The sequence below is a fragment of the Schistocerca piceifrons genome, chromosome 5 (assembly GCF_021461385.2).
Source record: "Schistocerca piceifrons isolate TAMUIC-IGC-003096 chromosome 5, iqSchPice1.1, whole genome shotgun sequence".
In the NCBI taxonomy this organism is placed as follows: Eukaryota; Metazoa; Arthropoda; class Insecta; order Orthoptera; family Acrididae; genus Schistocerca; species Schistocerca piceifrons.
In genome coordinates, this window is record NC_060142.1 from 410,090,645 (window position 1) to 410,118,420 (window position 27,776).

General features: G+C 41.0%; 1 protein-coding gene and 1 non-coding gene across 2 annotated transcripts in view; one reads left to right on the forward strand and one right to left on the reverse strand.

Moving 5' to 3' along the window:
• LOC124799038 (integrin alpha-PS3-like) overlaps positions 1–27,776 on the reverse strand; it is a 194,492-nt gene that overhangs the window by 153,514 nt on the left and 13,202 nt on the right. The window contains exons 4-7 of the mRNA XM_047262575.1: positions 21,897–22,020; positions 6,795–6,880; positions 923–971; positions 725–832 (exon numbers count right to left, since the gene is read on the reverse strand). Coding sequence (XP_047118531.1) covers positions 725–832; positions 923–971; positions 6,795–6,880; positions 21,897–22,020 — 367 coding nt within the window. The remainder of the gene's footprint in view (positions 1–724; positions 833–922; positions 972–6,794; positions 6,881–21,896; positions 22,021–27,776) is intronic.
• Trnal-caa lies at positions 9,432–9,506 on the forward strand. Its single transcript has one exon. It is a non-coding gene; the product is annotated as a tRNA-Leu (tRNA).

Here is a 27,776-nt window from a genome sequence, read left to right on the forward strand (position 1 = left end):
TTCGAATCCTACCTCGGGCATGGATGTGTGTGATGTCCATAGATTAGTTAGGTTTAAGTAGTTCTAAGTCTAGGGGACTGATGACCTCAGATGTTAAGTCCCATAATGCTTAGAGCCATTTGAACCATTTGAATAGTTTGGCAGGAGTATGAATAACAAGTGCAAAATGTGCATTAGTGCCCGAGAAGGGCTTATATCCTACCGAGAGCCCGATATTGACCTTTATGTTGGGAGTCTGATCTGTGTCAAACATGAACGTTACTTACGTGTGTTATCCTGCTTTCCCATGTGATGAAATCTTTACCATTTTTCTTTATAAATATGCCATTCCACCTCTATTATGAATGTATAGTGTTTCGTGTCGCCCATCATTGCCTGTGATTATTCCTGTGGAACAGTGTGGCTATTGCTTAGCAAATGTCAAGTAGTGTATCTATGATAAGACGTGCGACACTTCTTAGTTATTCTTCACTATGCTGTATATGGCCACTGCAGCACTACGAGTATTCCTCAGACTATAGATCTGTGCAGTTAATTTTCGAATGTTTCTGAAAAACAACAAAGCACTGTTTGTGTCTAATTACAAATTTTTCTTGCAGCCATTTGCACTGCATATTCTACAGTCATCAACAGTGTAATGAAACGAATAACATTTATACACGCCGTTCAGATTTTCTCATAACCACATACCGCTTGGACTCGATTATTTTACTTGTGTACTCACCTCCATATTCGTTGCCCAGTATTCCTTTCTCTTGACAAGGTTGAATTCCTGCAATTATTCCATCGTCTAGGTTGCCATTCTCATCTATACGGTACCGCAGAATGGTTCCTACAATTGACAAAAGGAAGTAGTCAGATCTTCACTTGGATTCCTTACAGTCTAAATAACGAAACTGAGAAATTATAAAAATGATCATACCTACAGACAAGTCGAATCCTGGAGCACCTATAACTAGTTCTTGTCCTTCCTGCAAAAAAGAAAAGACAAGACTGCGCCTCAAGAAAATCATTTTTGTAAAGTGAAGTATGTAAATAATAATAGGATTATCCTATGGCTGAAACGATAGTCATTGATGTCATTATGCCAGCATTGCTTTGCCTATGGTAACAATTCAAAGTATAATGGTTACAGATAACTCACATTTTGCGCCACTGGAAAATACCTTGCTTGCCTATGCACTGCATAGCACTGTATAGCAATTTTGTTAGCCAAAAAGTGGTCAAAAGCATTCAAATGCAAAAACAGAAACTTTTCTTCTAGAAAAGTGCGGTGGTTTTCATTGGCCCAGAAATCAGACTTTTCTGCCAATTACACTTGAGCCGTCCTCATATGGGACGTGAAATTAAGCGGATACATGGACTTGGTCTAGTCTTGGGACGTCACAGCGTGAACTTTCACATTTCAAGGCACACCCAAGCGTCAAAGATAGAATCAAACACGCCGGATTTTTGCTTAGAAGATAGGCACAAGATCAATGAGATGTAATATAGTATTTATATCACAAGCAAAACTTAAGGGGCGCCACATCGGTTTACGTCGTTTGCAGTTGAAGTCTTTTGCTTTTTGTATTATAACTTACGTTCTATGGTTACATGTTGTGTCAGAACACCGAAACGTCGAGGATTTCTCAAAAACGAGTCGTTTTTGTTATGTCATTGTTAATAAAATGATGGGAAACGACATATTGGTGGTTAAATGTTTTTCGTATATGGTGCTTTTCGTTCTATAACTTGAGTGCTGTAAGAAAATGAAGTTTCAAGATTTATCATAATCGTCTGACTTTTGGTACTAATTGTTATAGTTAAATGTCACTTAATGATGTACTGGTGATTAAGTCCTCCAGGACATTGTAAGAATAAAGACAAATGTTTAAATTACATCTACTAGCTTTAGTTTAGTGGACTGAGAGGTGAACTGGGATGAAAAAGTTGCCGATTTCTATCCGCTTTCTGCAAATATTCTTTATTCACCTTCATATTTTATAAAAGATTCTGGGACTTTCTGAAATATTTTATGTGGGGTATATATATGAACGCTCTCCGTTCTTCCGTACTGAGAACATGCCAGTATAGTGTATATTGCAGAGAGATAACATAGCTATAGTGTGGATAAATGAGGAAATGTGCGTTTTGGTAGATGCCGTGAAAGAGGAGCAGTGTTCGTGTAATATTAAATGTAACAACTACCACAATAAACACTGCCCCTTATTTGAAAATGATTTGAAAGGATTTCGAAAACAAATGTTTAAATATGAGTAACAATTCGTTGTCCAGTCTATCGCTGTGCCTACAATCTTCTTCGCTATTTTCTATGCTCGACATCGGCGATCGCTAACGGGATCAACGTAGCTTTCTTCGTAAACAAAATTTGTGATTTTGGGAGCCAGATAAAGCCGACAGTCGGCGGTTACAGGAGAACGCTGCGGTCGCAAATCGCGTTGAGGAGTACGTTGCAAGTGATGTACCACCCACGTTGAAATCACGTCTGGTGTGCTTCATGATAAGAAACACATCACCGTCCTTACCTTTTTGTTGTTATAGTGTTCAGTCCGATGAATCGTTTGAGGCAGCTCTCCATACCTCTTTATCCCGTTCAAGTCTCTTCATCTACGAATAACTACTGCAATCTAAATGTTCCTGAATCTGCTTACTGTATTCATCTCTCGGTCTCTTTCTACCATTGTTACCCCCTTCACTTCCCTCCAACATAAAAATTGTTACCTCTATGTCTCAGTATGTGTCCTATCAACCGATCTAGTCAGGTTGTGCCACAAATTTCTTTTCTTCCCAATTCTATTCAGTATCTCCTTATTAGTTACATGATCCAACAGTTTAATCGTCAGCATTCTTCTGTAGCACCACATTTTAGAAGCTTCTATTCTCTTCTTGCCTAAACAGTTTATCGTACAGGTTTCACTTCCATACACGGCTACTCTCCATGCAAAAACTTTCAGAAAAGACTTCCTAACTCTTAAATCTATATTCGCTGTTAACAAATTTCAGTTTTTCAATCGGTTTTCTTGGTATTGCCACTCTACATTTCAATCCTCTCTACTTCATCAGTTATTTCCTTGCCTAAATGGCATAACTCATCTGCTACGTTAAGTATCTCGTTTCCTAATCTAATTTCTTCAGTATCATCTGATTTCATTCGACTATATTCTATCATCCTTGTTTTCCATTTGTAGATGTTCATCTTATATCCTCCTTTCAAGACACTGCCCATTCCGTTCAACTGCTCCTCCAAGTCTCTGACAGAATTACAATGCAATCGGCCAACCTCAGAGTTCTTATTTTTTCTACCTGGACTTTATTTCCTACTCCAAATTTTCCTTTGGTGTACTTTACTGCCTGCTCAACGTACAGATTGAATAACATCAGGGATTTTATTTCCTATTCCAAATTTTTCTTTGGTGTTCTTTACTGCCTGCCCAACGCACAGTTTGAATAACATCGGGAATAGAATACAACCCTGTCTCACTCCCCCCACAACTGCTTCCCTTTCATGCCCATCGACTCTTATAACTGCCGTCTGGTTTCAGTAGAAGTTGTAAATAGCATTTCGGTCCCTGTATTTTACCCCTGTTACCTTCAGAATTTCAAAGATAATATTCCAGTCAACGTTGTCAAAAGCTTTCTCTAAGTCTAGAAGCGCTATAAACGTAGGTTTGCCTTTCCTTAACCTATGTCCTAAGAGAAGTCGTTGGGTCAGTATTGCCTCGCGTGTTCCTACATTTCCCCGGAATCCAAACCAGTCTTCCCCGAGGTCGGCTTCTACCAACTTTCTTATTCTTCTGTAAAGAATTCGTGTTAGTATTTTGCAACCATGACTTATTAAACTGAGATTTTGATAATACTCAAACCTGTCAGCAACTGCTTTCTTTGGAATTGGAATTTTTATATTCTTCTTGAACTCTGAGGGCATTTCGCCTGTCTCATATACCTTGCACACCAGCCAGAAGAGTTTTGTCGTGGCTGGATCTCCCGAAGCTATCAGTAGCTCTGACCGAATGTCGCCTGCTCGCAGGATGTGTTTAGACTTAGGTCTTTTAGTGCTCTGTCAAAATCTCTCATCTCATCTACGTCCTCTTCTAGTTCTACAACATTGCCTTCAAGTACACCTCCCTTGTATAGAGCCTCTATATACTCTTTCCACCTTTTAGCTTTCCTTTCTTTGCTTAGGACTGGTTTTCCAACTGAGCTCTTGATATTCATATAGCAGCTTCTCTTTCTCCCAAAAGGCCTCTTTAATTTTCCTGTAGGCGGTATCTACCTCCCCCGTGGTGAATTATGCCTCTAAATTCCCTCACTTCTCCTCTGGTCACTCCTGTTTACCAATTTTTCACTTCCTGTCAATCTAATTTTTTAGACATTTGTATTCCCTTTCGCTTGATTCATTTGCTGCATTTTATATTTCCTCTATTCATCAATGAAATTCAATATGTCCTGTGCTTAGCAAGGATTTCTATTAGGCCTGGTCTTTTCACCTATGTGATCCTCTGCTGCCTTCACTACTTCATCCCTCAAAACGCCCCGTCTGAAACTCTTAACAGCCTCTGCTCTTTCAGTTTATACAGATCCCATCTCCTTAATTTCCTAGCTTTTTGCAATTTCTTCAGTTTAATTTACGCTTCATGAACAATATATTGTGGTAAGAGTTCACATCTGCACTTGTAAACGTCTTACAATTTAAAATCTGGTTCCGAAATCTCTGTCTCTCCATTACATAATCAATCTAAAACCTTCCGGTGTTTCCACGTCTCTTTCACTTATGCAATTTCCTTTCATGTTCCATAAACCAAGTGTTAGCGGCAATTAAACTATGCTTTGTGCAAAATTCTACCAGGCGGCTTCCTCTTTCTTTCCTCTACCCAGTTCGTATTCACCTGCTACTTTTTTTCCTCTTCCTTTTCTTACTATCGACTTCCAGCCCCTCATCATTATTAAATTTTAATCTCACTTAACTATCTGAATAATTTTTTGTCTCATCATACATTTCTTCAATTTCTTCATTATCTGCGGAGATGGTTGGTATATAAACTTGTCTACTGTGGTGGTGTAGTCTTCGTGTCTATTATGGCTACTATAATGCATTCACTATGGCGTTTATTGTACCTTAACTCGCATTCCTATTCTCTTATTCACTATTAAACCCACTCCTGCATTACTCCTATTTGATTCTGAATTTATAAACCTGTATTCACCTGATCAGAAATCCTGTCCCTCCTGCCACCGAAGTTCACTAATTCCTACAATATCCAACTTTAACCTATCCATTTCCTTCTTAAATTTTCTGACCTATGTGTCCAATTAAGGGATCTAACATTCCATGTTCCGATCCGTAGAACGCCAAGAGATCTGAATGAGGGACTATTTTACCTCCGGAATATTTTACCCAAGATGAAGTCATTGTCATTTAGCCATACAGCAGAGCTGTACGCCCTCGGAAAAAATTACGGCTTAGTTTTTCCTTGCTTTCAGCCGTTCACAGAACCAGCTCAGCAAGAGCGTTTCCGTTGTTACAATCCTCCAGACAACTACCCTTGCAACTACTGAAAAAGCTAATGCCCCTCTTCAGGAACAACACATGTGTCTGGCCTCTCAACAGATACCCCTCCGTTTTGGTTGCACCTGCTACGGATATAAGTATCGGTGACGCACGCAAGCCTCCCCACCAACGGCAAGGTCCATGGTACGGTAGAAAGGGGGGGGGGGGGGAGAGGGGCGGAAGGGGAGGTTGAGAACTTTACCAGTTCTTAGTGCAGCATTGTATTATCCTTGTTTTAAATAATAACTTACTTACCCCTCAACAATTTGCAGCTCTAACAGCGAGTTGCTATCTCCATAAAAATTAGTAGCAGAAATTTCAAATGCGATGGAATGTTTAACATTAAGTTGGGTAATAATTTAGGTCCTGCTCACTAACTCCATCTAACAACATGACTCACATACGGCAATGTCGCCGCTTCCTTTCGTTCTCTTTGTCTACAGTATTGTATTTAATTCATGTAAACGAAATTACCCTTTAATTGTATACTTGTAAGTGGATATACACGTCCAGTCCAAAAAGTTTAGAGACTCTGTTAATAAAAAATAGAAAAAACTTTGTATGGTGGTTTTAATGCTTGAGGTGTTCTACATAATCTCTCCCCACTTGAGTATAAAGCACAGAGCGTTCATACAACTATTTGGAACTGTCAGAAAAGCCCTTCTTTGGGATGTTGTTCAACTCGCGCATGACATTGGCTTGAATGTCGGTCGTATCGTCAAAACGTCGACCCTTCATATAAATTTCTGTACCTTGTTGTTTTGCGGTAGGTTCGTGTTGATAACACCAAGACTCTTCACCTGTAATTTTTTTTTTCAGAAAAGAATTGCCCATATTATGCATTTCGATCAGGTCGTTGAAGGCGTCCACGCGTCGCTTCTTCTTTCCCCCAGGAGACAATGTGTGCAGGACAGATTTTGGACACTTTTTCCCTTCTTCAAAACATCCTCGAGAATGTCTTGAACTATTTATTTAGAGAAGTTACACTATTAAAATTTGTAAGGCAACAACATTGAAACTCTATACGTCCACTACCTAACATAGCCTGCGAAAGACTGACTGCTCGACTGAAAATAAACTGTTTACAGTTGTTGGTGCAAGCTATTTCCGTAGTTACTGCGCTGACGTCTCCTATACACAAAGGAATAAAATCAGTCTCGGAACATTTTGGATAGCCGGTGTGACTGTGTACTCTCGTTTAATCATAACCACAGATACGGTAAGAATATAAACGAATACTAACCTGCGTAATGAGTACAGAAACGCCCGCTTGACCATTGGCGTAATAGGCGTGAGTAGAACTCCCAGACACACTGTGTCCAAGGTGATCTGCAATTGGAAAACATCGTGCATGGGCAAACAACAAATTTAATCTCAGATAACACTAACACACATGGCCATAGAAAAAAAAAATCATATTGCATTGTATTTCACATCATAAACAAAAGGCCATGGATATAAAGAAATTAAAAGAAGTACAGAAGATAGTTTTCTTCCTGAAATCACAGTTTCATAAGCATAATACGCACTTAGTGTCCGAATGTCATGGAAAGTCACTGGATGTGATGTTAATAGCGCGTCGCTGCTCCACAGGCCCTCAAAACAGCAGTTAAACGTCGGGGCATGGACTGCACGAGGAGATGGGAGCGTTGTAGAGGGAGATACTGACGTATCTATCTTGCAGCGATACCCACAAATGCTCTTATATATTCATGCTTTCATTTATTTGGTGTTCCGTTCAGTGAACGTTCACATGTATCAACAGCATCCAGCATTTGCACGACTGGGTGAAAATCAGATGATCTGGAGAAACCAAACCACGCTCGTGAATTCACTGTGTAGAGTACCACTTTTACGTGTCAGTTTTCTTTCCTATGGTGAGAATTATCGAATTTGAGTCGTAATCTGCGTGTATATTACCGTAGGAGATGGAGATATCTTCTCAGTGCGATAAAAATTATAGTCTAAATTTAAATATTTTATTTTGTGAGCTAGGCAGGAATTAGGGGAGTGCAAGGTAATAATTAGTTTTTGTTTTCATGCTGCTAAAAAAAACTGCTGTTGAGCTATTTCATCCCTCAAAACTACCTATTAGTATTCTACTCCATTCATTTCATCTGTTCTAGTCAATCGTTGCCAAATGCTCCCTCTGAAACTCTTAGTAACCTCTGGTCTTTCAGTTTATCCAGTTCCATCTCCTTAATTTCCTAGCTTTTTGCAATTTCTTCAGTTTAATTTGCGCTTCATAAACAATACATTGTGGTAGGAGCTCACACCTGCACTTGTAAACGTCTTACAATCTAAATTGGTCCCGAAATCTCTGTCTCACTATTACATAATCAATCTGAAACCTTCCGGTGTTTCCACGTCTCTTTCATGTATTATGAAGGAGACGATCCGAGGAAACGATGGGAGTGCCATCTAGTTGCGGTCGGAAAAAAAACTTGTGAGAGAGTGAGATAGAAAGAAAGAGACAAATAGAGAAGAGAATGAGCGACAGTTTGATTATTAGCGCTCGGTGACCTTACAAAAATGTATAATTTTCTATCATTTAGAGGTATAACAATGATGTAGAATTTCTGTAGTTGTGAATAGAGTAAGACATTGAAAAAAGTCACTCGAAATTGTAAAGGTGTGTCTTGTAATTCATTCTACACTGCAATACAGTGCATGCTACTGAAAAGTACTATTTCCTAGTGTCCAGACTGCAGCCTGCAATTCTGAAAAAATTCACGCACAGAGAAATGAATCTAGGATTTCGAGTTTGCTGTGGAAGTGAACGTAGTTCTTTTCGAGTGGCAGGAACACGATGCGCTTACGTATAACCAACTATTACTTCCTTTTCCAGAGAGCAGTGTATCTTCACGCCTTTTTTCAAGTAGGTCAAGAAAGAAACTTGCTTTACGATATTTGGCTGGAAATATAATCTATCTCGTCACAGTGGTTGTACAATATCCGTATTCATTCATAGTAAAAAGTCTGCTGGCTGTTGCTTGCTATTAGAACAGACATCCGCTTGCTTACCTGTATATTCATGGTTGTGGTTATCTCTCAGTGTGTGACGCTGTAGGTGCAATCACGTTTAAACTTGACTACCTTTTTTTAAGTTTGTGGAGAGTAGATTGCCTCTGTTGTATGCTCCACATAAACATTACGGAAAAGAAAGAAATTTCTCGTGACACACGCATCAGAGTAGGTCACAGTTTAAGATTTGTAAAAATTGTTATTTCACGAAAAATGTATACCTACAAGAAATGTATGCTCATTAGATATTGGTCAGGGATTAGATAAAGCAGTAACTATGTACTGTAAAAATTAAGACCTCATCTAAGATTTGACAGAGATACACTCTAAGACGAAAGAGAAACGACGCACCACGAAGAAATTATGCACATGGGGCGGAAATCGGTTGATGTGATGTTCATGTACGAATAAACAAATTATTACAGTGAAACTTCCTGTCTGATTAAAAATGTGTGCCGGACCGAGACTCGAACTCTGGACCTTTGCCTTTCGCGGGCAAGTGCTCTACCAACTGAGCTACCCAAGTACGACTCACACCACGTCCTCACAGCTTTACTTCTGCCAGTATCTCGTCTCCTACCTTCCAAATTTTACAGACGTTCTCCTGCGAACCATGCAGGACTAGCACTCCTGAAAGAAAGGATATTGCGGAGACGTGGCTTAACCACAGCCTAGGGGGGTGTTTCCAGAATGAGATTTTCACTCTGCAGCGGAGTGAGCGCTGAAATGAAACTTCCTGGCAGATTAAAACTGTGTGCCGGACCGGGACTCGAACTCGGGACGTTCGCCTTTGCCTTTGGAAGGTAGGAGACGAGGTACTGGCGGAAGTAAAGCTGTGAGGACGGGACGTGAGTCGTGCTTGGGTAGCTCAGTTGGTAGAGCGTTTGCCCGCAAAAGGCAAAGGTCCCGAGTTCGAGTCTCGGTCCGGCACACAGTTTTAATCTGCCAGGAAGTTTCATATCAGTGCAAACTCCGCTGCAGAGTGAAAATCTCGTTCTGAAATTATTACAGTGTCAGAAAAATTGGATAATTTATTCAAGGGAAAGAGCTTCAGAAATCGAGCAAGTCAATAACACGCTGGTCCACATCTGGCCCTTTTGCAAGCAATTATTCGGCTTCGTAGTTATTGATAGAGTTGTTGGCTGTCCTCCTGAGGGATATCGTGCCAGATGCTATACCACTGGCGCGTTAGATCGTCAAAATCCAGATCTAGTTGGAAGGTGCTGTCCATAATGCTCCAAAAGTTTTCAACTGGGGAGAGATCCGGCGTTCTTGCTTGCCAGCGTAAGGTTTGGCAAGGACGAAGACAAGCAGTAGAAACTCTCGTGAGCGGGCTGGCATTATCTTGCTGAAATGTAAGCCCGGGATGGTTTGCCATGAAGGCAATAACACGGGGCGTAGATTATCGTCGACGCTCCGGGGCTCAATTCGAAGCGGGCTCATCAATGAAAACAGACAATTCTACTCCAATCAATGAGATTCAGGGTCAGAGACGTATCTAGAGACGCCACGGACAGCAGTGGTATACCAAAATGAGTGTCACCCGCCATATGGTCCGACAACCAGGAGTGATGGGCTGCTGAGCCATTTCATTCCATAGCAGCACCCCTTTGGTTGTCATCTTACAGCACAGCCTTACGTCGACGATATTCCACGTCCCGACTCGTTGTCGTTCATACCAAGCCATCATGGGCTTATATTTCAGGAAGTTGATACCCGCACACACACGGCAAGAGATTCTGCTACATATCTTCGTGCTTGCCAAACCCTCCCTTGGCCAGCATGGCCGCCGGATCTCTTCCCAATTGAGAGCGTGTGGAGCATTATGGGGCGGGACCTCCAACGGGATTTTGACGATCTAACCTCTTTCCATCTTCCTAAATTTCTATCTTCTATTCATAAATCCTTAATTTTAAGATTTCTGTTTCTTAATTGCTTTTAAGTCTATAAGTATTTAAGTCTGCAACATTATTAATCCCGTATACAAATAAGAAATATCAAATACATTCCACATTCTGTACACGTACAATTTCATAGTGTGAAAATACGACCTGTCTTAGTAACTAGGTGGCAGGTCATTTGTAAACGGTAACATCAAATAAATAAAGAATCTAATATTTCAGTTGGACAGAATGTGGCGCAATTTCCAATACGAAGACATCCGACAACTCTGTCAATCAATGCCAAGGCGAATAAGTGCTGCCGGCCGATGTGGCCGAGCGGTTCTAGGCGCTTCAGTCTGGAACCGCGCAACCGCTACGGTCGCAGGTTCGAATCCTGCCTCGGGCATGGATGTGTATGATGTCCTTAGGTTAGTTAGGTTCAAGTAGTTCTAAGTTCTAGGGGACTGGTGACATCAGATGTTGTCTCATAGTGCTCAGAGCCATTTGAACCTTTGAATAAGTGCTTCCATTACGGCCAAAGGTGGACCAATGCGTTATTCACTTGCTCAACTTGTAAAGCTCTTTCTCTTGAATAAATCATCCAATTTTTTCTGAAATTGTATTCATTTGTTTGTGTGTGCGTTTACATCTCATTTAAGGATTTCCGTCCCTTTCGGATAATTGCTTCCTGGCGCGTCGTTTTTTCTTTCTTTTGTCTCAGAGTGTAGCTAGGTCCTTCATCTAGGATAGGAGAGATTGCAGGGCGTGCAGAGCGAGCTAGAAGAACGCTAGTAGGGGAGTTTCTAATGAGCTGTCTGACCGAGAGGACGTGATACGCATAGCAACGGAAGAACTAGCGTATTAAAAGTCATACAAAATTTATTTGGGAAAATGCATGACAGAATGCTCCCCTGCAATATTTATTATGACGGGTTCCGGTCATTGAACATACTCCACGTAACTGTACAACGACAAAACTGAATAAATCACAATGTAACATCAAAACAGAACATAAGATTCTATGAAATTAAACAGTCACTTGAAATACTTACGACAGATTAAAATCACATTATATATAACACATGTCTTCGCATACAAAGAATAACCTGAACATAATCATCTTTTTGAAACAACGATCGTAGGTTTCCAGTTCTAAAGCAATATATCGCGATTTATGGTAGGAAATACACCGGGTGTCAAGTATACAGGTACGATCTGAAGTCAACAAGTTAATAGACAAAATATCATACAGACAAAGACTGTATGTGTGAATAGTAACGTAGAACTACCTGTACCTAATATTACGTCGTAAGTTATTATAAAAGTACAACAGTGAAATGGCAACTTTCAACTTAGAGTTTTTTTGCACTCGTCGTGACCGAAAACACCAAAACGCACATATTATTTACATGTATATGTCATACACAATACAAAAAGCTGTGGACAAACCCAAACTTAAGTCAAGTAATCTACTTACACCACATATCTGAAAATATATTACTATCCATATGCGCGAAAAGTACAATAAATGAGCTTAAGACTCCATGTCTACTCATTAAAAGAAATCATTGTATAATAATACATGACGATAAGAAGTGTGATGACGTAGTGAAGTAAAAGAAGCGTGAACCAACAAAAGTATATAAAAAAACCTCTGTTTGGGTTTGTATTGTGTTTGTATGACATGTATATGTAAAGAATATGTGCGCTTTGTACATGTATTTTCGGTCACGACTAGGGAAAAAACTCCCTCCCTTGAGCATGGCCGTTTCACTGTTGTATTTTTACAATAACTTACAACATATTATTACATAGAAATGGTTCTATGCTGCTATTCACAACCTATAGTCTTTGTCTGTACGATCTTTGATCTGTTAATTTGCTGACTTCTTGGGTCGCACCTGTCTACTCGACAGCCACTGTATCGCTTGCCGTAAGTCGCTCCACATTGCTTTAGTACTGGAAACTTGTGATCATTGTGATACACATTTTGCCTATGTTCACGTTACTCCTCGTAAAACATTTTTGGAATGTGACTATCATCAGGCGTCAAGTACTGTATAAAAGGCATGTTTGATCCACTTGTTTTTATGTAAAACCCAAATATTGGCCTGTTTCAGTGATACACCATCTTCACGTATTAGGGTTAGAACAGTTCAAGCCTCATCACGTCCGTCATTACTTAAATAATAGCCACGCCTTGAGTGTAGAGCACGTCATGAATTCCAGTACACAACGCAGGATTTTTAAAGGCAAAAACATACTAGTATGTTTGCTTTTAAAAGTCCTGTGTTGTATACTGGAATTCATGACATGCTCTTCACATAAGATGTGACCATTATTTAAGTAATGACAGAGGTTAAGTTATGGCTTGAACTGTTTTAACCGTAATCCGTGAAGATGGTCTATGACTGAAACCGTCCAAACATGCATTTTATACATTAGTTTTGGTATGTGAAGACGTGTATGTGACCATGTGATTCCTGGTACTCTGTTTTGATGCTACATTGCGATTTCTTGTGTTTTGTCGTTGTACAGTTACCGTGAGGATGGGCAGAGATCATAAAAAAATATGTATTACAAGACAGCATTCTGATAAGTGTTTTACCAAGAATATGTTATATGCTGTAAAGTGTCGCCTGAAAAAAATGTTTGACTTTAAAAATTATGAATGGTTGCATCACTACTATATTCAAAGTGTCATTCCATTTCATAATCATTCAATAATTTAATTTGTTTCAAGTTCCCTAATATTTTCTTTTCGGATGTGACGTATTAATGTAATCAGTAACACGTCTATAAATTTTTGGTCTTGACATTACTGTGTTGATCTATACAGCGCTGTAGTCATTTTCGTTACGGGAGAAAAGTTACTACAGAAGTCTTGGCAGACGAAGCTGATGATAAAGGCTTACACGGTTCAGAATAATACTAAGTAAAGTTTGTAGTTAAATATTAACAAGAGGAAATATAATCCAAGACAGCCTAACTAAATTCCCCGATGATTGATTCGAACTATATTTCCCAATGATTGATTTATGTTCACTAACAAGCTAAATTTTCCATAAAGGTTAATGCTAACTTGAAATTTCCGCGTTTCTAAATTATATCGCTATAGTGAACAATAATTAGAATTTCGAATTGGTCTGTGCATTGCTTATCGTATTTTAAGTATGTTCTGTAGAAGTACACTAAACTTTCGCTGATAAGCAGCTCAAAACAGCGTGGGTGCTTGGGGACTGGCGATTTTTTTTAATTCCATGTAATGTAAAATCATACGTGCTAAGACTTACAGATATCCTATTTTAATGCACTATTCTCTACCCTTGTGTACTTTGATGCCACTAAAAGCGCTTTTCCCGTTTCTCTGGGTAAAACACAATCACGGTCATTTGCAACTAAAATAGAAACACTTAACAACGTGTAGCAAAACACCTGTAGTTATAACTTTAGCTATGGATATATTTACTCATCGATCATACAACAGTATCCCCTCTCCCCCGCCCCCCTCCCCTCCCCACCTTGTGACACCATTCGATGTCCCGCTAGCTCAATATCACTCAATCTTATAAGATCACAATTTAATTCAATGACACTTCTGGGCCGCATCTCACGAGCAGCCAAATTATTTTTTCAGCTTTTATATTGTTTCCTCGTAATTCACTATCCCCAGTCTCAGCAAAGAATCGTACACTCATTTGCTTACGTAAATTCTTAGGAAAGTTTTTACTACCAGATGTAATCGATTTTCTGAGAAAATATGTAAAATTTATTCTCGACATAAGACATAAATTGAAACGATGTAACAATCGTCCTTCATACTATCACTGAATGCTAATTGGCGTGTGAAATGTTATTCTGTTAGGAAATGACTATTCCCGCAGTCACTCTGACACGAATCGCGAGGCTCACACTGCAGCTTAATGAAGATGGAGTGGCGATTTTTTCCCCAGTACGTTACGCAATTCCTTTTTCCAGCAACTGCAACATGCAGCGCAGGCACTGGATTCCATAGAGCGAGGTGGCCTAATGGTTACCGCACTAGACTCGCAATCGGGAAGACGACGGTTCAAATACGCCTCGGGCCATCCGATTTACGTTTTCCGCGATTTTCCTAAATCGCTCTAGCCCGGGATAGTTCCTTTGTGAGGACGCGGCCGATTTCCTGTCCCATACTCGAAACATTTCGATTTTGTGCTCCGTCCCTACTGACCTCGGTGTCGAAGGGACTTTAAACGCCAATCTTCCTTCCTTCTTTCTTTGTTGAAATCCAAATGGATGACTCATTTTCATCGCCAGCAGTCAGTCACAGCTGGTCTCACTGACAAGTTTCCAGAGGCAAACGAAGGACCCGTTAAGACATCCAACATCAGTATTTCTCCACGTAGAGGAGACAGGGGCAAGTGGACATTCGGCGTGGGGTGACTAATCACTTAGTCTAAATTTATTTTTTCAAATAGCATACTACAAATGCTTCACACAAACTCGTACAATGAAAACGCGGCCGCCAGTTCAGTGTGCGTACGGTGTCTGTCGTGTACTTTGCTTGACGTATTATAATTTTCAAGATACTCAAGCTGCTGCTAGATAACTGGTAAGATGTGTTTCTTGACATTTTCCCGGTGGATCGAACATTCCATAATTTTTCGGGTGTGCATCCGAGACGTTTTTAACTCATGTTCCGATATTTCGACTGACAACCTTTCAGCCGCTTCTGAGTTATTAGGCTTTAGATGGCGGGTGTATCGCTGCAACGTTCTTTTGCGGTGCGTATTGTTTGTTCTTTGCACCTTTAACAAACTCACAAGGAATTTCCCCCACTCGCCTTTCGTTAAAGCACATTATCCTTCACAGATCCCAGAAGAGCTGCCGTCCTGGCCGGTAGAAGGAAATTGTATACATTTTACGCTTCTTCATTATTCTAGTATTTTTTCAAGAGATATATCCGGCATATGGCAGAAACACCGTAGACTTTTCATTTCTTTCTTCTTGCTCTTTTTCAGGTTGATCTGCCGTATGCGCTTGCAGATCTCTCTTAATTTTATGTTTCGTATATCCACTTTTATTGAATAGTTCTTACAAGTGTATCAGTTGACTCTGCAAACTTAAGTACACTATAGTTTGTAAAGGATGGTGACAGATAGACGCCCGCAAGTGTAAATCGGTACCGTTGGCGTATGGTAAACGCTATGTCTTAAAAACCCAGTTTCCTTACGTCATAGTAATACATCCAGAACCGGTAGACAGCCATTCGTTCCCGAAAAATATGGAATAACTGGTAAGATATCTGGTTATTATTTGTATTACACACTGAAGCGCCAAAGAAAATGGTATAAGCACGTGTATTCAAATACAGCGATACGTAAATAGGCAGACTAAGGCGCTGCAGTCGGAAACACCTACATAAGACAACTGTCTGGTGCAATTGTTAGATCGGTTACTGCTTCTAAAATGGCGGCTTATCAAAATTTATGTGAGTTTGAACGTGGTGTTATAGTCGGCGCACGAGCGATGGGATTCAGCATCGCCGAGGTGGCGATGAAGTGCAGATTTTCCCGCTCAACCGTTTCACGAGTGTACCGTGAATATCAGGAATTCGGTAAAACACCAAATCTCCGACATCGCTGCGGCCGGAAAAAGAACCTGCAAGAACGGGACCAACGTCGACTGAAGAGAATCGTTCAACGTCACAGAAGTGCAACCTTTCCTCAAATTGATGCAGTTTTCAATGCTGGGCCATCAACAAGTATCAGTATGTGAACCATTCAACGAAACATCACCGATAGGGGCTTTCGGAGCCGAAGGCCCACTCGTGTACCCTTGATGACTGCACGACACAAAGCTTTACACCTCGCCTGGGCACGTCAAAACCGACATTGGATTGTTGATGATTGGAAACATGTTGCCTAATCGGACGAGTCTCGTTTCAAATTGTATCGAGCGGATGGACGTGCACGGGTATGGAGACAACCTCATGAAACAATGAACCCTGCATATCAGCAGGGGACTGTTCAAGCTGGTGGAGGCTCTGTAATAGTGTGGGGCGTGTGCAGTTGGAGTGATGTGGGACCCCTGATACCTCTAGATACGACTCTGACATGTGACACGTACGTAAGAATCCTGTCCCATCACCTGCATCCATTCATGTCCATTGGGCATTCCGACGGACTTGGGCAACTCCAGCAGGACAATGCGACGTCCCCCACACATCCAGAATTACTAGAGTAGCTAAATAAACACTCTTCTGAGTTTATACACTTCCGCTGCCCACCAAACCCTCCAGATATGAAGATTATTGAGAATATCTGGGATGCCTTGCAACGTGCTATTCAGAAGAGATCTCCACCCCATCGTAGTCTTACGGATTTATAGACAGCCCTGCAGGATTCATTGTGTCAGTTCCCTCCAGCACTACTTCAGTCAGTAGTCGAGTCCATGTTACGTCGTGTTTCGGCACTTCTGCATGCTCGCGGGGACCCTAGACTATATTACGCAGGTGTAGCCGTTTCTTTGGCTCTTCAGTGTATGACTGAATAGACAATATACTTCCACAGTCGCCGTTTGTTCATGTGTTATTGTGTGTGAATGCCGCTCCAGAATTCAAAGACAAAGAGGTATGATCAAAACGCCAAAGAGTCCTTCTAAGACCCCCCCAGTTCGGGAAAACCTTCGGTGCCACCCACCCACCTTTGTTGAGCATCCTACAAATTAATTGTAAACCAATATTTAAAACCATTAGATATTTCGAAAACTGCTTTTTTCCTTTTTTCTCTTGTGGCAATGAAGTAATAACACCTTCCTCACCTTATCCATCTACTCGTAGTATGACGTCACTTTCTAGGTAGCACTTTCTGTGATCTCTCGATGTTAGCGACATGTTCTTCTGCCTCCCACTGTTCTTCATTACTTTCATCTCTATTTCGTTCATCATTAACGTGTGTTCATTGCTGATCAGCAGTCCATTCAATTCAAAAACATTTAATTTTTCTGTTTGGTGAAACCAAGTGCATCAGAAAGGATGTTTTATGCACATGGCATTACGTTTTTCGGGATCTGGATGAACGTAGAAGTTTAACAGCGTAGGCTAAAAGGAAAGTTATACAAAGGTGGGGATACAAGTAATACTAACTTATAAAAGAATTTGAGTATATATAGGTGTGTTGTAAGATGAGTATAAAAAAGTAAAATGAGGTAAATGGAATGTAGTAGAATTAAACCAGGCGGTGCCGAGGAAATTAGGTTAGGAAATCAAACCCTAAAAGTAATAGATGAATTTTGCCGTTTTGACAGGAAAATTAGTTACAGTGATAGAACTAGAGAGAATATAAGATGTAGACTGGCTATAGCAAGATAAGCATTACTAAAAAAAAAAAAAAAAAAGGGATTTGTTAACATCGAACATGAATTTAAGTGTTAAGGTATTTGTCTTGAGTGTCGACTTGCGCGGAAGTGAAACGTGGACGATAAGGATTTCAGACAAGAAGAGAATAGAAGCTTTTGAAATGTGGCGCTACGGATGATGCTGAAGAAAAGATGGGTAGGTCAAATAAGTAATGAGGAGATACGGGATCGAACTGAAGAAAACAACACTGTTAGGCTAGAAGAAGTTTTCGGTTGATAGGATACGCCCTGAGGTGTCAGGGAATCGTCAGTTTGATGGAAGGAAGCGTCGATATGCAGAGGGAGACTAGAGGCCCAAGCATAGTTAGTAATTATATGTGGACGTTGGTTGCAGTAGCCATGCGGACATGGAGACTTGCTCAGGAAAGCCTTGGGTGGAATCAAACCAGTCTTTGGACTGAAGACCACAATAATCAACAACATTAGTTTTTGGTTAGTGTAAAGTGCTAATTTGCACATTTTGTTTGTGTTCGCGTGGGCGGAGGAAATGTCGTGTTCCCGAGATCAGTACTACAATGCCCACCTCCTCAGCTGAAGCTTTAGTACGAGTTGCTGGTCGCTGTCTGCGTCCGCTCAAAGACTGGGAAGTACGGACTACCACTGAAGCGACTGTTACGTCCCACACGGATGACACTGTCATTCAGGGGCGGTGGCAGAGGGGCGGGGGGGGGGGGCAACGGGGCTATAGCCCCCCACCCAATGGAGTATCATATTACACTGGACAAAATGACTTCAGAAATCAGCGAATGTATTACTTCAACAGATTCAATCAATTTTTTGATAATTATGTAGCAATATAGGTTGCAATGTATTTCAAACACATTTTAACAAAAGAATGAGAGTGGCTAATAGTTTATTATCTAAACCAATAAATATCATTTCACTTGAAATGGGCGTCTTATTATTTATTAATATACATTGGATGTATATTAATGTATGAGTACCACTTACAAGAAAGCTAAATATGCCCGGTATGCCTACCAGCGCTTAAACTGGTGACCCCAGACAAAAACTTCAAAACCGCCGGACATCTGGGTCAAATCGTATTATTTTATTGGGCACTCACTTACTGTAGACACGTTTTTACCCTGAACTTCAAAACAATTACAAAAAGCTACTTTCAGCAACACCAAATTTTACCAAGTTGTCGGTGGAGGACCTCAACTCTCCTTTTGTTAAGCGATATTCCATATCCCCAAACCTCCTCCCTCGCCCCCCCCCCCCCCTCCAGCCTCCCCGCCATTAGCCGCTCCCCCCTTGAAGTACTTCTAAAATCGCCCCTGCTGTCATTCATTGGAGGAAAATTTTGTTTAGGTCTCATTATATTGTTGTCGTTTATAAAAGAAATGAAGAAGGACCGTAAGTATGCATTAGTCCTCTTATATGAGCAGAAATGTTAAAATTGCCTGTCATATTTTTAAATTCAGGAAATCTTTATCTTCGATAGGATTATTGTTATATATGAAGAGTCATTATTTTGAAAGTGAAATCTTATACATTGAATTGCATGGAACTGGGGACCTAGAAACGACGGAGAGGCTTCGTCCCCGCCGGAGCCCTCAGTGGTTCACAACCCCACAACAGGCTACAGCAGTCCGCTCACCCCACTGCCGCCCCACACCGAACCCACGGTTATTGTGCGGTTCGGCCCCCAGTGGACTCTCCTGGAAGCGTCTCACACCAGACGAGTGTAACCCCCAAATGTTTCCCTGGTAGAGTAATTACGGTGCACTCGTACGTGGAGACATTGTTTGCGCAGCAATCGCCGACATAGTGTAGCTGAGGCAGAATAAGGAGACCCAGCCAGCATTCGCCGAGGCAGATAGAAAATCGCCTTAAAAACCATCCACAGAGTGGCCGGCACAACGGACCTCGTCACTAATCCGCCAGACGGATTCGTGCCAGGGATCGGCACCCCTTCCAGCCCGGAAAGCAGTGCGTTAGACAGCACGGCTAACCGGGCAGGCAATCGTACACATTGTTAGATTGGGTCATGTTCCTCTTCAGTTTCTTCTTACCAAACCGACGTTTTGACCCCTCTGCTGGGACCCTCTTCAGGATCTTCTGGTGTCCCCAGTTATCCGAACACTCAGCAGTGTTCAGCTAACTGGGGACACCAAGAGATCTTGAAGAATTTCCCAGCTGAGGGTTCACAATGTCGATTGTGTGAGAACAAATTGAAGACAAATATGACACTGCCTAACAACCTAATGGTTTACCTCTGATGATAAAGGCCACGAAAGATTGTGGACTTATATAGTTATTATTTCTTTCAGTATGTAACGCCGGAAGTTCATATCGTCCTATTTCCATCTATTGTACTATAAATTTTTTCCTTATTTTGTTACCTGAAGATATGACGTTTCGGTGTCTTCATATATTGTAATGCATTTATGTCGATGTATAGATGTATAATTGGTTTGTTTTGTAAATATTATTTGTATTTTTACGCCAGGTCTTGCCTAGGGAAAACTATGCTATCGAACGATTACATCGATAGGTCGTGTTGAGAACCAAAGTGTTTAGGATCTTGAGTAGTGTTAACTCTGCCGCGTGGAGCGCGGCCAGAGCTGAGTCTGGCTGGAGTAGAGCGGTGGAGCAGATGTGTTGTGTGACGCTCCCGCGGCTTGCCGCGCTTTCGGGGTTTGGCAGCATGTAATTGAGCTCGACTTGCTATGATAGTTTCTGGCACGGTGTCGCGGGCGGGAAACATTAGCTGGCACACATCAAGAGCCCGTTTTGCCTGGTGACCGTGTCGAGAAGAAGGCGCGCCAACATCCAGCTTCTGCAACAGCGACGGCCGACAATAAGTGATTGTCGCCACCTCCTCGATCGACGACTTCAAACCTTCAATCAATCAACAAGGAAGACTGAAAGCATGTAAAGTTTTAGAACTGTATGGCAGACCTCAGCTTTTCAAACTGTTCCATTTGCATCACTAAAATACAGCAACTTAGCATGAAACTTTGTTGCTCATTGTCCCAATTGCATTACCAAGCAGGGTCCCTTCCATTTCCAAAATGAACCCGAGTGTCGTTGAAATTCAAACGCCAGCATTAAAGTAATATCATTCGATTTCACTGCTTTAATGTCAAAGTTCAGTTAAAGTTTTCATAGCTGGCTACAATAACCAAACAGAACTATATTTAGATTACACAAGCACAAATTAAGAGTGCGAGTTTTGTTACCATAATTTAGCTTACCTGTGACTGCAGCTCAGCTTGGTACGTACTAAATTTTACTATTGTTTATTGTTCAAAATCATTTAATTCAAGTTCAAAGTTAAATCTCTTATTTCTAAATTGTGTAGATTCAAGTTGCCTTTGAGATGTTTCTTGAGGTAGCCCAAGACTAACCTTATTTTATGCAATTTCGGAGTGCTTCAGAAACAAAATTCTCTATTAATTTCAGTCACTAAATTAACTTCCAATTTTCCGGTTTTATTAATTCTTTTGCTAAATTAAGTCAGAGTGTAGCGAAATTTATTACTTCTGACAAACATTCAGTTTTTACACACAACACGTGTCAACCTTTAGTTGCCATGCTTTTAGTGTTAATTATATGTGCATTAACCTTTCTTTTTCAGTTATTATAGTAGTTGTCCATAGGACTGGCGACTGTAATTTTCCCCAAATCTCAAATATCTAATTAACGCCAGTTAATTGTTAACGTAACGACCGCACATTTACTTTCTTTATTACTTTACCCTTTTTCAAAATTAATTTCCACCAATTTCATTTGCATTTTTCCTTTCATTTAGATGTAACCCTTCCTCCCTCTTTACCGACAGATTAACTTCGGTGACGATTGCTTTTCCCAAACTTCCATTAGGTACACGCGGTTTGATTTTTCACTGTCATTAAGGTCGACATGTGAGGGGGAGGTTAAAAGTAACTGCCAGAATCATTATTACCATTAGTATCTGCAATAATGATAATTACCATTGTGCAGACTTAAGAAGGCACGTATTGTTTATCAGGAAAATTGTGTATCAGTAGGACAAAGGCTGACTCGTAGAGTGCCACAGCTGGACTCACCACCATCCGTGAGCGGCACGAGCAGGTCTGCGCGTTCGGCGTCCGCGTCGGGCTTCCAGTAGCAGCCGCCGTTCACCCAGCGGTTGTTGTGCGAGTGGTTGCTCGACAGCAGGCTGCCGCACACCTGCACACAATACGTCACAAGAACTAAGAGGGCTGGCTACAGAAGCCACCATGCTGTACGGCGGAAAAGTGATCTCACTGTATGTACTGTGGAGTTTCCACGTAATGCTGTACCCCAAATGTTGACGACGACTCCTTGAGACATCAAAAGAGACAGTAAAGCATGATTAGCACCTTCGTACACTAACAGAAATGGATATAGTGTTACACCATGAAGCACCCTTCCAAAATTCATCAAACGTTATGGAAAGGTTCGTGATGAACGAGTATTAAGTGATTAATCTTTCATTCCATTCAGAAATGATACCCAACATCAACATCAGTATGAGATGTGCTCACCATTGGCATGAATACACTCTTTTATTTGTTTTGGCATGCAAGCAAAACAGCTTCTGAATGTCATCGTGAGGAATATGTTGCAACAAAAACGCTGGCTGGAGGCTGGTATGAATGCATACATGTTCCCATCAGGTACATACAACATTTTTGGGCTGCGAATGAGTGGATCGCGCAGCCCAGAAAGGCATCTTACACATCTCAAGTCTTTGTAGTGCAAACCGCATTGTGATGGCTTTGGTACCCTGCTCATGGCAACGACCTTGCCGCAGTGGATAACCGGTTCCCGTGAGATCACCGTAGTTAAGCGCTGTCTGGCGTGGTCGGCACTTGGATGGGTGACCATCCAGGCCACCATGCGCTGTTGTCATTTTTCGGGGTGCACTCAGCCTCGTGGTGCCAATTGAGGAGCTACTCGACCGAATAGTAGCGGCTTCGGTCAAGAATACCATCATAACGACCGGGAGAGCGGTGTGCTGTCCCCTCGCCCCTCCTATCCGCATCCTCGCCTGAGGATGACACGGCGGTCGATGGTCCCGGTAGGCCACTTGTGACCTGACGACGGAGTGCTTTTACCCTGCTCATGAAAGGTATCACAACAGTGTTTACCATTCGTGCCTGATACTGGCGAGCAGTCAGCCTCCCTTCAACAATTACCAAATCAGTCCTGCAGTCATATCGACTAGCTCCCCAAACCGTGATTCCAGGAGCTGGAGGGGTTATGGGACTCAAGAATCGCGACTTCCAGTGACCTTCCATCAGGTCGTCTAAGGACATGTTGGTGTCGATCTGACCACCACAAACCGAAGCAATACTCATTGCTGAACCTCACGGATTGCTTCTCAATGTCGCAGTTGAACCTGCCTCCACACAATTCAAGTATATTTTATTTGTTGCATGGCGTCAGTGGTGAACGACGTGTCGCAATTGGAGACCTGAACCCATCTTCAGTAAACCGATCCAGCAGGTTCGTGACGACACTCTGCCCATAACCTCCGCCCAGCTTTCATCTGTTGACTTTCGTCCATTCGTCACAGCCAGTCGAAGAATCGTACGATCTTCTCGACGTGTTGTCCTGAAAGGACACGTGTCTAGTCTTCTTGCCACAGTGTTGTCATGGCACCACCTCACTACCATTCGTGCTGCATTCATTGCGCAAGTCAAGCGTCTGTGCGATCTGTCGGTATGGTTCTCCCATATTTCATGTCAATGATTCGACCTTTCTTGAAGTCCGAAAGATAAAGATAAACTGCACTTGCACATCTTCTGCGCTTAGTATGTTGCGATCTCCACCTGAAAAGTTCCTTTAACGTTAGAAAAAGTCAGTAGTCATTATTTACTCACACCATTCTCCACGTATAGGAATGGTTTTTTCTGTACTGAAAATAACTCGCTTCAGGATGAAACTAAAATCAAATACCCTAAAAATATGGAAACAGTGGAGAATCAGTTTGTTCGGTAAGATATCAATGGTGTAAAACTTTCCATTTCAGACAATGTAGCCCCTTACCATCTCTTGTTAAGTACCATGTTTAGTGACTCACCTGCAAAACAACGACGCAGTCCACTTTTTCTGTAGCGTTATGACATTGTGTTCTGGCTCGCCAGTTACTCTGTGAATGTTGCGGTCTATTTATCAACCGTCATATCAAATGCAGGGACTACCAACCAGATAAAATTGTCAGTGCCTGTTCAGTTGATGCACCGTTACAATAAGAGAACCTAGAACTAGTTCAATAAACGTGCAGCTGATTTTATCTGTTAGTTTTTGCAGAGCTGCAGCCTATGGAAAAGTCGAAGTTCCCACTCTTCGACAGATATTGTCTCATAAGGGTACACCATTAAAAATGATTATCTGGTGCTAAAAATATCTGCACCATAGACTTGTAAGAATAAGCATGGTTAACAGAGCCCTCAGCTGTTTTTAGAAAGGTGTTCCCGAGGTAAATGTACTTTAAACGGTAAAGGAATGTCAGCTGGACAATCGCGCAAGGGTCAGGTTAACACCAAATGTAATATCCTTACAAATATACCACCATAACATCGTTGAGTCCTTAGACGTTAAATTTTTGGGCATGCGGCTTGACACTCGACTTTCATGACAGACGAATTTTGAAGAGCTCTAACCACAGTCCTCATAAGTATTAACATTCAAAAAGCCCTCCCTTATACTGGATGGGGAGTACATCCTGCAACCCTCTTCTGTAATTATTACTTTTCATTCCGTGTCCACAGCTCATGGTCTAGTAGTTAGCGTTGCTGTTCAAGATGCTGGGGTCATGGGTTCGGTTCCTGGCCAGGTCGGAGATTTTGTCCGCCACTTGGGGTTGGATTTTGTGATGACCTGATGTCCTCATCACCATTTGATCATCATCTCGAAGCGCAAGTTGGCGAAGTGGCGTCAAATAAAAAGACTTGCACAAGGCGGTCCAACAGCCCCAGTTAGGATCTCCCTGCCAGTAACGCCATACGATCATTTCAGTTTTTATTCCCTACCTCTATAGGTACTGCGGCCTGTTCGAGCAAGGATTCAATATACAGTCAGGGACGTTTCAGCCAAATACCAGACAGAACTGGTAGTGGGTCAGAGGAAGGAATATTTGGGTGGGGATTTCCAGTTCTAACATTTGCCCTACAACCAAGGGAAACTTCCCGAGAACCTTGCTCACAACTGGGAGATGGGAACTATTTGTAACTTAATTCTGGAATGATATGTCACAAACAAAAAATCTGAAGCCTAGTGTATGTGAAAGCGTATTCATTCGTGTGTATACCGGGTAGAGTCGATGACTTTTTCGACGGTACACTGTGGGGCTTTCTTACTCCTTTACAGGATTTTAACCCGCATCAAGATGGAAAATGGCTGTGTGCTATATGACTCTGGCTCGTCTTATGAACTGAAAGTTTTAGGTCGCTTTCAATTAGACATTCTGCGCGTCTGTGGGGGCTACATTAGAACAACACTGATTTCAGTTACTGGCTATCCCACCATTCAACTCTTAGAAGAAAACTTCTACGTTCAAGATACATGTTGAGAATAAGATCTAATGCCCAGATTACTATACCTTGTGGAGGGTAAAGCATTTTGCAAGAATAAACGCAACCACTATTATCAACATCGTATCTCATAGTAACGTCGAGAAACATTTTCCGGTCCAATGTTAACTCCATATATACTGGGGAAACATGGTGCTGACTAACAAGAAAACATTCCCAGGTGTAAATAATCGAGTTTGGTGACTTGGTGGGTATATAGAGGGGAAAAAATAACGCAATATATTTTTTTAGTTTTTCCCAATTTCACTTTTAGGGTGTAAAACGCACCCTGAAGGTTTAGAGAAAATACCTTCAAAACCATGAGACATAACAATGTTTTTCATATAACTATTAAAATGTAATTATGTTCTTGAAAAATGTACAATAAACTTTTGTAATAATTATCAGTTTTGTAAAATACACCGTCACCATTAAGAAATTTTGAAAAATGGAAACTTTTATTACACCATAAATTAAAGAAGCCTACATGTCACATCCATGTATGTGTAACAAAGCTGTTTCTCAAATACCATTTTTGGAAAATAAGCTGTAGGCAATGTGCTGTCACGTATTGTCAACATACGTAATCAAAATATCTAAAACTTCATTATTATTTTAATTATTTGTTTGATTTATTCTTGTTTTATGTTTTAAATTGATATTTTATGTATTAAATCCTTTTGTGTTTTTTTAGTTTATCATTTCACATATGTGTACTTTGTCAACTGAAAATTATAAGTAACTCATTATTACGATACAAAATCATTGCAATAATGATAATCTGTAAAGAAATACGTAAAACATAGCTTATTTATGCAATGCACATAAAATGAAAGAAATTTCTTCATATAGTACACATGACGTAGAACACAATATAAAACAAAATTCAGTATGATTCGCACATTGTGGCGAGCGATCCTCTGAATATCCTGGTTTGTATCCAGCATATTTCAGTACAATCTTCCCAAAGAGAATTGATTATGTACTAGTGACAGCAGCTTGATTATGTTGTTTCTCAAGTCGAGATTGACATAATAAACATTCAGCAGAACTAGATCTGAAAATTTTCTCACAAAGTACTTCCAACATCAAATGCTATATATGTCCAACAGCTGTAGCTGTCCTGGTGAGCCTTTTGGGATCACCAGAGGAACAAACTCCTTGTTGTCAGCTACGAGACTCGAAATGATTATTTCACATGGACCACCCGAAGGATCTAATAATAATACAGATATTTCTCATTTACTTAGAAAGAAAAAAAATATATTCTCGAGTTCTCAGTCCAAACTCTCCAAAATTTTGTTTTAAAACTATGAAAAGGCAGTGGTCAGTGTGAAAAAAACGCTTTATGCTACAGACCTGACCACAAGGAATTGTTCATTTAGTGATCCCACCGCTCCCCAAGACAGATATAGCAATTGGAACAAATGTGGCTTACAGTGTTGGAAGAACTTTGTGACAAGCGCAAAACTATAGACCTATATCTCTTACGTCGATCTCTTGTAGAATTTTAGAACATGTTTTTTGCTCGCGTATCATGTCATTTCTGGAAACCCAGAATCTACTATGTAGGAATCAACATGGATTCCGGAAACAGCGATCGTGTGAGACCCAACTCGCCTTATTTGTTCATGAGACCCAGAAAATATTAGATACAGGCTCCCAGGTAGATGCTATTTTTCTTGACTTCCGGAAGGCGTTCGATACAGTTCCGCACTGTCGCCTGATAAACAAAGTAAGAGCTTACGGAATATCAGACCAGCTGTGTGGCTGGATTGAAGAGTTTTTAGCAAACAGAACACAGCATGTTGTTATCAATGGAGAGACGTCTACAGACGTTAAAGTAACCTCTGGCGTGCCACAGGGGAGTGTTATGGGACCATTGCTTTTCACAATATATGTAAATGACTTAGTAGATAGTGTCAGAAGTTCCATGCGGCTTTTCGCGGATGATGCTGTAGTATACAGAGAAGTTGCAGCATTAGAAAATTGTAGCGAAATGCAGGAAGATCTGCAGCGGATAGGCACTTGGTGCAGGGAGTGGCAACTGACCCTTAACATAGACAAATGTAATGTATTGCGAATACATAGAAAGAAGGATCCTTTATTGTATGATTATATGATAGCGGAACAAACACTGGTAGCAGTTACTTCTGTAAAATATCTGGGAGTATGCGTGCGGAACGATTTGAAGTGGAATGATCATATAAAATTAATTGTTGGTAAGGCGGGTACCAGGTTGAGATTCATTGGGAGAGTGCTTAGAAAATGTAGTCCATCAACAAAGGAGGTGGCTTACAAAACACTCGTTCGACCTATACTTGAGTATTGCTCATCAGTGTGGGATCCGTACCAGATCGGTCTGACGGAGGAGATAGAGAAGAT